Genomic DNA, 11007 nt, shown 5'->3' with positions numbered 1-11007 from the left:
GCAGACTGAAACGCCTGGCGACACACAAGCCCGTAGCAACCAAGGAGCGTAGAACTGTGAACATATTTATTGACTTCATTTATTCTATTGCCTTCCGGAACTCGGTTGCCAGTTCAACCATCTTAGAACAAGACGTTGGTTTCATCTTCGGGGCTTCCATGTTGACCATCATGTTGACCCCGTTATAATCTGTTCTTGTCTGGATGTTCTTGCAGGCAGGTGCATCTCAGCCTTTCTGAATTTCAATGTAGTTTGTAAATATAGAGCTTTTGATTTAGGAAGGAACTTAGTTTCTTTTTCATCTAGGGACTTTTCTTCTTCTCACTCTCATTCAGTAATAATCATGCAATGTTTTCGCTGAGTGGTCACTGGTTCTCTCGATCAACAGATGAGAGCAAAACCATTGCGGAGTGCGACTAATTTCAGGAATGGGCTCACCGGTTTGTCGGACAGAAACATGTTCCGTCCTAAGCCATCACATCTCAACGTAATCGATTACCTCAATGTCGTGTTGTCTCCTGTTTCATATGGTAGGTGAGCTCTTCCCTATGCAATTGGTGATTGCCCTCTAAAATATTCGTTTGGTCGAGATCTGAACTGCTATTTCCAATTCCATAGCATGATTGAATCTTCTTCTAACGGTATTAAATTGAGTGAGCAAACGTCTGAATGCTGCATTCAAAATTCACTCGTCCTCAGTGAGTTGTATACAACTGCACTTCATTCTTAGTGGGTCACTTTCAGTGGTCGGGCACATCTCTTTCCTGTCGTCCAAGCGGATCTGGGGCATTCTGCATTGTTAAGGCTGAGCATTTGGAAGCATACTTCCGGTTTGGCTGCTGACCCCTACACTATTCGCGATAGGTATTTCCTGTCCTACTTGACGGTCGATTTTGTCGTCTGGTGAGATATCATGCTGGTCGCTGTTGCGCTCTTTGTCTCCCAAAACCGCAGACTTACGAGGCGCTTTTTAATCCTGACGGGCACTAGAATTGAATTTGCGGGTAGAGAAAGGCTGGTGTAGCATAGGACTTGTGTCATTTCACTAGGCATGTCATCGAAACGTTCACTGCACGGGTGAATTTTGTTGACAACTTCATATCAGTGATGCAGATTGATGCAGCTCTAGATGAAGATGAACGATTTGTAAAAATCCCTCAAAATATTTCTGGCTGAAAAATGTGCTCGGTTTGCTCCACTTTCATCTGTGGACCTATTCTTCATTGTTTTCTATTTTAGCCCACACATCTTTGGTGGAAGTCAAGAGCGGTAAGTTTATTTCTGCTGCTGGTTGCGGCTTTTGCTCATGTAGTTACTTCACAACAAAATGCGATTTTGCCTGGTCATGCTAGCCCTTAGTGCACACTCGTAATCCCGGGTCCACCCAGTTGCTAAATCCACACAATGGTGCACTTCCGGTTAGTCAGATTGTTTACGTATGGTGTGAAATAGACAGGATGCCAAAAAGCTTCAGAAGAAATGCAGCCTGATGTAGCCGTAAACCAGACGGAAACAGTTTCGCCCGTAAACGACCGCTATGCTACTATTGTACAGTGGACGCTACTGATGAGGCATGCGAGTAGTATGTGGTTTTCCCGGAAATCCGCCTCGTGTCAAATGGAGCATACAATTCATGGGATTTAGTGCAGGACTTGTGAAACTGCATTGCAGCGTCTCTTTATACGGAAGTTTCAGAAGACACGTGAAGATGTTTTGTTTCATATGAGATGTTTTTTTGCTAATAAACGACTTCGCGGCGAAGGGGTTTCTCCATCACACTATTAAGGACCCTGATATAATGCCTAGCTTTAGCTTGTCGGGTAGTGGTATCACAAACATGATCAACTACGTCACTAGTTCAACTGTTAATCCTACGGTTTTCTGGGCGTGTTTTGAAGCCATGTACGTCAGTTCGGAACGAGAGCACACTGTCCACTTTAAATCCCTGTTGAAGCGCGTCCGAAAAGCTGGCCTGCGGATAAATGAAACAAAGACAAAGCTCGTTCGGAGTTCGGTGACAGTGCTGGGACATAAACCGTGTCACGGAGAGGTCAGTCGACTACCACAAAAACTGTCAAAGATAAAGGACTGTGCTGCTCCCGATTCAAAGCGTTCAGTGCGGTAGTCTCTTGGACGAGCAGCGTGATACAGCCGGTTTGCCAACCCATTGCATGCAATCCATTCTTGTCCCAGAATTCGGCAAGTTGTGGCCCGTCGAAATCATGGGTCCATTTCCGGTGACAACAGCCAGCGGATGAGGCAGAAAACGTCAAGTAGAAGGACACAATCATTCCCCATGGCATGAAAATGAAGCGGAAGGACAATCACAATGTAAGCACTTTTCGATACGACAAGAGAAACAAATTCATCTACCAACTTAGCACATGGGATCGGGGGATCTGTTTTCCATAACTTAACACACATCTGCTCTTGTGGGTGCCTTGAAACCGTTTCAGGAACGACAATTATTATATATTCTTCAATCTGTGAATTATTGCTGCAAACAGGCAGTTGCCACTCGGAGGGAGTATGGGTTGAATAGCCAGAGACTATGCACAGCAAAAACTTTATTTCACAATGTACACACGTCGGTGTTCGACGGCAAAATGCGGAATGCTGTTATGTTGGTATTCAGTGACTTTTTACTATTCGTATGCAGAATTTGAAGGGAAGTTTGATTCAGGTAAGTAACCGCCACTGTGTTGCATATAGCTAGGGTCACTTAAACGCTCACCTGCTGTACGTGTTCGCAGGGTATTGACTAAGATCCATAGAGTGATAGTGTCTTACAAAAGCGAATGCAAATTCTGCATGTTTGAGCTGGAGCCAGTATAACAAGTGGTCGACGGAATCACTGAAGCAAATTAGCCCCGATTGTGAACAATTTGTCGATATGCGGTTTAGAAAAAGGTTTTGACCACAACATTACAAGCGAGCTGCTTCATGACCACACCGTATTGAAACGAATTCCCAATGGAGGCACGTTCATCTGTTCCGCTGTAAATTTCGCATCCCGTTTGAGGAGCCCAGTTACACAGAAATCGGTTGAATGTTGCTCTGTCAATGCATTTCTTCCCCAATTTTATGACGGATTTTTAGAGTCAGGTGAGTCGCAGCCATTTGGAATACGGGCAACATGACACCTGAAGTTTGGAGTCACAGATAATTTTATCACCTCAGTGAATAAGACGTGGAAGGATTCTTGAGAATTTCCAAAGCATGGTTGGTGTATTGGCTTTCGGAATATATTTGCTGGCTGCCCGCGCGCAATAACATTCGTTTTGCCCAGTGCCGCTATGTACAAATTGCGGCTCTCCATATCTGCTTAAAGAAACGGAGTTGATGGCCGAACACGTAAAAGTATGATTTGTGTGGCAAGTCACCCCGAACTGCACCGTCGTATGCTATCAACCGTAAAAGCTCTAGACCTTTGTTGATCATCCTTTGACCGATTTGAATAAAGAAAAACAAGTTTAATGCGGCATTCGTTACCGTGCAACAGGAACCAAGTTGTACGGCCTCGTATTCTGAGCGTATGGTGCTGTGTCATGTTGTCCTGAGCAGGTCATGTTACTTGGTACTTCCATCCAGTGGGGAATTTTACATCCCCGTTCTTATGGATGAAGTTTAGCATACTGCTTTGTCATTCCCCTCTCTCAATACTCAACAGAGTTGATTGGGCGCAGGTAAGATGGAGCGACCTCGACTGGAAAATAACGTCCCTATGGGGCAGCAAACGGTATAGGTCGTATTCCTATCACAATCAGCAAAGTATGCCCGACGAAAGACAGTTCAATCAACAACAGATCATAAGTTGCCTTCATACCAGGTACATACTGATAAGCATTATTGACCGTCTGTCACAGTTTTAGTACACCTTTCACACAAGCAGCCAGAAATTACTTGCTGGTGGCTAATGTATCTCATCATGCTGGAACGACTAAGTTTTCTGGGGAATGATTCGCTGTAGACTAAGGACAAAACCAGAAATTATCACCTTCGCCTTCGTACCCGGCTCCTGGATTCTACACTCTGGCAAATGAAAGCTACGTCAAACGAAAAAGCAAAATTTTTGGAGGATATAAACTGGTGTTGACAGAATAGCAGACGGGAAGTGTGGGAAAAACGCTTCCTTTGGATAGATATTCAGTCGAAGTAGATTACTCGCAATGTTGGTAATTGAAATTACTTTTTTCCGCAGTTTGTTTAACTTGTCCCTTATAAAGTTGAATGTGATTGTTTAATTAATTGTATGTTGATTTACACTCTTCTGCATACAATGCAAATATTTGGACATTCTGGACTGGCTAGTTAAGAGCGAATAAATAATATTACTAGAGGTTGTAATTGTTGAAGAAGGCTTGACTTGCTATACTTGTCAGTATATTCATACTCGCAGCGACAGACAATCTGGTCACATGGTAACTAGTTTCGAACGTATTCAATGTACGCAGGTGTTCTCCAAAAGAATGGTGAGTGAATAGAATCGGTGTTTTTCACCTCGTTTGAAGCGGATAGAGCGTGTCCGCGGTGTGATGGCGTTTACCTCAAGACTGAACCCTGTAGATCCAAACATTTCGTTTTTACTAGTTGAGTGGATAAAGACGTGAATAATTACGCAGCTCTATAAGTTCCAAGTAGGAAGTCCTCATATTTCAGCTGTTCTAATTGCCACGACTCTCTTTCCTTCATTACACGGGTAGTCTAGAGCAAACAGCGTGATAGTGCGAGCGGCCGAGTCCATTTGACGCCGAGTATCTGCTGACTATCACCAAAGCAACTTTGTTCGGCTGATTTTCAACAAAAACAATGTGGGCTAGAGAAGAACACAGAAATCTCAAGAGCGGACGGGATAGTCCGTGGGTCAATGTGTAGACCTGCACGAATGGTCCTCTGTCTTGCAGTTTTGGATAAGGCAGTTTGAGCGAATGAGGGCACAAGTAATTACCTCAACGTACCGCTTTGCCAATTTTTAAATATAGTTGCTCAAATGCACCCAGGCGAAGAGTTTTTCACGGAAACATTTTTCCATTCAGATCTGGATCCTTATTTCATCAGAAGTGAGACATTTCTTCTTCGGAAGTACAAATTAGCTTGAACACAACCCAATTTGTTAGTTGCTTGCCAAGTTGGCGATCCTATCTATTGCAAATATTCTTATCACAACGTTTTGTTTTATTCAGTGGCAGAGCAATACGTAAAAAGTAAGCCGAAACTTGCGACTAAAGTCTTCGATGATTCTGCACTCCGTGGGATGTTGGATGAGATAAACAAAGTTTCTAAATGATCTGTGTATCGAAACAAACAAACGGGTTTGATTTTCTACCTTTGTCGTTTCCGTTGGGAACAGTTGAAGAACTCGTCTACCATAGTACGTCTTCTCCTGAAATAATTGCAAGTAAATTAGTCAAGTGCGCGTTTAATGAACGTCTTCGCTGCTGAAAATTGCACGGCGTAAAAGTTACATAAGCTTCCTGTTTTTGCAGATATATTTAATCGGGTACTGGGTACGTTGCTTACGAATTCCATACCCTTGTCAATTTTGTTGGTTTGCGACCTCAATTTTCCAGGATGGGTATTCACAAACCTATTCCCCCTCAGGCGAAACAGCAACAGCGTCGGTGATCGTCCCAGATAAAGCAAATCTTGTTTTGCCTGACAATGCAGACTTTTTCTGCGGGTGCCTTTCAGGTCACGCAGTGCATTCTCATTGAGAATGCCCTGTCATTTTAAGCCATTTTTGACTTAGAAAGGGCGAGCAACTCTAACAAGAATTTACCCGAAACGGAACCACACGCTCGTATTTTATGTGGACAGACCTGAACTTACCGATGTCCGTTGGCTCTCATAAAGAGAACTCTAATGAGACAGTGATTCTTTTAGCAAATTATGGTTCGTGAAAACGCCGGCGATTCAAATAAATGACTCAGTTGCACAAGGCGAACCCTTTTTGCGATGAAATTGTTAAACCTCACCGAGCAAAACCAGTTGAATAATCATTCCTTCCAAATGACGTGTTCTCAACTGTGGACGGGATTACGCACACCTGATACGATTTTTTTAGGTTGGACATGTAGACCAGTGCTTTTGATTTCATGAGCCCCGAAACAACACTTTGGATTATCAAGATGGGCTCGCGCATTTCACACTGCCAGTAAATGCACTATGAGGCATCTTCTTCGCGAATTTCATAATATGAACGACTGGCAAACCGCTTAGCCGCTCAGCCCTCATGCTCTTCTAAGTGTGAGAGTACGTGCGTTCCCACAGAATAGATTTCCTTGAAGGATTATGGGTGGAAACAACCAGTACTGATATATCTGGTCCCAATATAATATTTGTTCACTTGTTTTTAATAAAAATGAGATAAGAACGAGGTAAACTAACTGACTTCGACCCTCGCGGAACACGAAATCCCACAAATTGCTTGCCGTTTCTGCAGGATGATGACTATTGATCTCGGCAGAATCAGAAATCTGAAAGCATTCTGGATCGCTCGATGTAGACATTTGTGAAAGATAAGTTTTATCTTGTACACATGAACTCATGAACATAGATGGATCTGTGCAATTTGTAATTCGTTACCGCGGTTATGGCCTTTGCGGCAGTTATTCGAATGAGTCACTGTAAACTGTCGACCTTGTGCGATTTTCCATATGGGGGAGCTAAAACTTAGTTTTGTTCGTTACAAATATCAGAAAAAGGTAGCGGGTTTTCTTTCGCATACCATGTTGTAAACCGGATCTCCGAGTCCTGAAATACATAAGAATAAACCTGTTTTAGATGGAGGTCAAAGTACAAGTAAGTTGAATGGGATATTCACAAAATCCATGTTTATGTGTTGACATGTTAGGCGTCAAATGTGTAACCAACAATTTAAAAAAAGGAGTCGAATTCGACGATATTCACAAAAATGTTCCAAAGTTTCAACCCTAAACCAAATGCATTCATGTAGCCTGCCGAAAATCCACCCTGGCATGTGTGTCCTTGAAGAAAATAAATGTCCAAATCCATATGATCCAAGATTTACGTCACCAGAGATGGTATACGCATCAACAGATGTAATTAAGTTTTCATCTGAAAGGTTCACTGCCCCGGTTCTGATGCAGTTGATACTGGGCACACAATGTGATGATCACACGCATGTGGAGGAAAACCAAATTTGATGCTTCGCTAAGTCATTGGTGTTGACGGTAAACCTATCACCATTCAGCAGCTTCCACAAAGCTAATCCGACCCACGTATCAAGCTGGCAGCAACCACGATCAAGCGAACAAAGCCACATTCAGTCACTTCCTATCAAACGAATGACGACTGACGAATATGGATTGTGGACGGGTCCTCATGAACGGTATTTCGACATGGGGGTGAATGCGTTTGCAGTGTTTTCTCTTTGCATACTGAGGCCCTGGATTTTACGCAATTTTACGTGTAGTTTATTTAATCCGTCAGACTGAACCTTGTGCCGAATTTTTTCTGGTATGGAAGGTTGTTATCACCGCGTTTTTATGGTAACTTTCCACCATCCGAGTACAAACACCTTTGGATATATCGTGATTGATTTCTGGTCGGATTAGTTCCATGGTTGCCTCAAATATGGTTTTGGACTGCTGCAATAGTTACCCACGTGGGATCGATGATATTATGTAAAACAGATGATTTGCAGCAGGATTTTATTTTCGAAACAATTTCAAAGTTCCTGGAAACCTTTCTCATTTGGATTTAACCATATAACCATACAAACTCTGAATTTTAAAGGATGGGCAGACTATTTAAAAGATCGTAAGTCAATGTGAATTATTTTCTCCAGGTTAGTCTGTTTTCTTGTGTTTTTGCGTGAGCTGCCGTTGTGCTGTTAAGAACAAGAAATTGTAACTAAAGCAACTATTATTGTGCCGTCTGATGTGGCCTTATGCAAACAGTAAACAATAAATCCGAGAATCTAAGGGCCGGATATCTGCTGCTGACCCGGTCCAGTGCTTAGTGCCGGAGTAAAAAGACTCACAGAAGGGAGAACAACCGCTATATTCCGAGCAAGCGAGTGCGAGAGCGTGAGTGCGTGCGAGTGCAAAAAGTACAAAGGTCTCAGGCTTTTTATTGGAAGGACACTGTCTGAACTTAGTCCAATGCTGACGCACACGGTCTGGCTTTGGTACGGGGCTGTGACGTGCTACATATTGCGGGGGCGTTGTCTGTCTGGTCAACATTTAGCGGAGCATTCAGCGGTTGCTTTCAGGAAGCTGACCTTCCTGATAATAAATTCACAGCTTTGTCTATTTTGACGAACAATTTTCGAAGCACACGTAGATCAGTAGTCGGGGCTGAAACCCAACGAAGCATTTTGGCTCTAAGACCAGGGCCCATAGGTATGTACTTAGACCGGCTAAATTGTACTGCACGTTGTCCGTCATACATAAGCAGTATGTCCGGTTGTAAAAAGTCGCTTGAAATTACTCCATGTGTAAGCGATGCACACACCGGTTTTCTTTACCAATTCCTGACGACAATTCACCTGTTATTTTAAATAGTTCGTGTAGTCGACCATCTGAATACATTTGAAAGATTTTTGCGGTCCAAAGTGCTCCCAGGGATGCTGCCTTTCTTTCAGGGTTAAGACATTTTCCTACTAAATTGATGAATTTCTTTTGGACGATTTCACATCACCTGTGGTTCAACACATCTTGAGGGACATCAGTTGGGCGCGGTTTACGCAATTTGGAGTTTAAAGACAGACTAGACAGTATCCCATCTGATCAATAGCACATTGATATTCTTCGGCAAAATTCTTAGACTCTACCATACTCATTCGTGTGGGTGTTAGGAAGCGATTGCGTTACCATCATAGACCCGGAAATCCTGTTCGCAATTGGGTCCGTATAAGGTGCTGATAAAATGTTTGGTGTTAGCAACCCCGCGCGCCTAATCCCTACTCTTTTGTTTCCCTGCAGTTGAGGAGCGCTGGACAAAGGGTAAGCAGCGTAGTAACATCCTACATATTTTTATGATATTCAGGTTAACCAGTACCAAATCTTCTATGGGCACTGGTGACAAAAGTCCACACGAGCTTGTTAAAAGAAAGCACAGAGTTAAACCTGTTATCACACGTGTTGCCCATATTTTTTTTCAAAAAGGCATCATGCAAAAGTGTTTGCTTCCGTGTTCTTCGCTATACTTATCGAAAAAACAACAACACTGACACCGGAAACATTGCCGTCCTAGCTTATCGTGAAATGCACCGCGAACAGTAAGTGATGAACAGGTCCATTGTTGCAAATGCTAAAAGTAATATATAACAGAGTATAAATTAACGAATAAACATGTGGTATATTTGTTCAAAGCGGAAGCGAGTTGGTAATCCGTTTGGGAGAAACTAGAGTTGGTGCTCTACTGGAGATAACTACCCCGATTCCTGGTCCATGAACATATTAACCATTTTGAGCGGTTGTAGGTAAACGCGGGTGGTAAATTGTCTCCGTTCAGCATTCCGTTAGTCTCCATGTATTGGGTTAGGTAGACGAAAACTCGGAGGCTTCGCTAACACTAAAACCGGTTCCTAGTCATCAGAGAGTCTCCAACACACTTACGGACAGCAATAGCTTTGTGGGGTCCACGTGCAAGAGGTGTCCAGCCACATCTGGATGGCACATCCATCTACGGGCGAAGATGCCTGCGCGGTACCTGCAGCTACGATGACTCCTATATCGAAGCAACGAATCGTATTTCACAGCTCACCCACCAAAAACTTAAGGGACCAGATAAGATGACACCCACCTCATTGTCCGTCTGCCACGCGTCCTCATTCAACTCAAGGTCATTGGCTAAAAGTAGAAACACACTCAGTTTAGGGCAACAATCTGTGTAAGCATGAGATAGATAGATAACGAGGTGCAGTCAAATTTATTGACTCAATGTCTGTGATGGGATCAGCACTAACTTGGGATCGCACTGTATGTGTCACGTGACTTCTGCGTTCTACATTGTATGCTAAGCTCACAAATGCCTTCGATGTAAACGCCTGTTGAACAGAGATTAAAGCGTACCTCCTCAGCTGTATCTTATTACAGCTCGTGTTTTCTAGATGGACAGTCCCAGATTGACTAGTGTTTCTCACATGAGATTGACATTGTCTCTTGTAACCAGCCCAGCATTAAGTAGTAGAATGATTACCTAGGCTCCAGCTTTTTGTAGCACCTGATAATTGTTCATGCCCAAGTATTCATGTGGAAAAGTTCGATCGATAATTTTCGCATTTGGCTGATTGACCGTCATAAATATCGAATTATGTAATGAATAATGCCAGGTAGTGCCACCAAGTAGTGATGTTTTACCCGGCAACCATTCTTGCTTACAGCAACGTTCCTCCCCCTTGTGAGTTTAGGTGCTTACGGGATGAAACGTAAATGAACCACATCTAGTTCCGATGAATTTCTACCACCTAATTATTGCAATTCATGAGATAACTTTGCCGCACAACAGCGTACCTGACAAATCCTTTTTTTCGAACACCTTACGCGATTTCGCTCCTATCAATTCAAATACTCTGGTCAACGTAACAAATTGCCTTACTCGTATCTCAACTCTTCATGTTGAACATCATAGTTATTCATTATCACTCAATCTAAACAGCAGCGACGAATGGAAGCAAAGCAGTCTACCAGCAGGCGAAACAAGTGTTTACAAGCCATAACAAATGCAAGCAAACATCGCATTCAAAGAGAACGTTTGAAAAATGAATAATCATGGTCGTCCTCTTGAACTTTCGTGAACGGCCAACGAGTAACAGACAAAATTAACCGAAAACAGTAGCGAGGTCTCCTGAGTATCGTGAGAACCTCGAATGCGGCGCAATGCTTTTTTATTAGGTTATGGACTAGTCGCATGCTGCTTCAGTGCCTTACACCTTTACAACAATACTCTGCGTCCGAGCCTCCCTCACCTTTTCCTGACTCTTGGTCAACGTGAATTTATCTCCGGAAATGAGTAAAGTTTTTTATTCCCCGTTTCACG

At 43.0% G+C, this 11007-nt stretch overlaps 1 protein-coding gene across 1 annotated transcript in view; it reads right to left on the bottom strand.

Moving 5' to 3' along the window:
- Positions 1 to 6672: 6672 nt before the first annotated feature.
- Positions 6673 to 11007, bottom strand: part of T265_11857 (hypothetical protein) — a gene marked incomplete at both ends in the record, with an annotated part of 31344 nt that continues 27009 nt past the window's right edge. Inside the window, 2 exons of the mRNA XM_009178654.1 lie at positions 6673 to 6753; positions 9772 to 9854. Coding sequence (XP_009176918.1) covers positions 6673 to 6753; positions 9772 to 9854 — 164 coding nt within the window. The remainder of the gene's footprint in view (positions 6754 to 9771; positions 9855 to 11007) is intronic.

This window comes from Opisthorchis viverrini, assembly GCF_000715545.1.
Source record: "Opisthorchis viverrini unplaced genomic scaffold opera_v5_611, whole genome shotgun sequence".
NCBI lineage: Eukaryota > Metazoa > Platyhelminthes > Trematoda > Opisthorchiida > Opisthorchiidae > Opisthorchis > Opisthorchis viverrini.
Note: the sequence above shows the minus strand (reverse complement) of the source record. Positions and strands in the feature narration are given on the sequence as shown.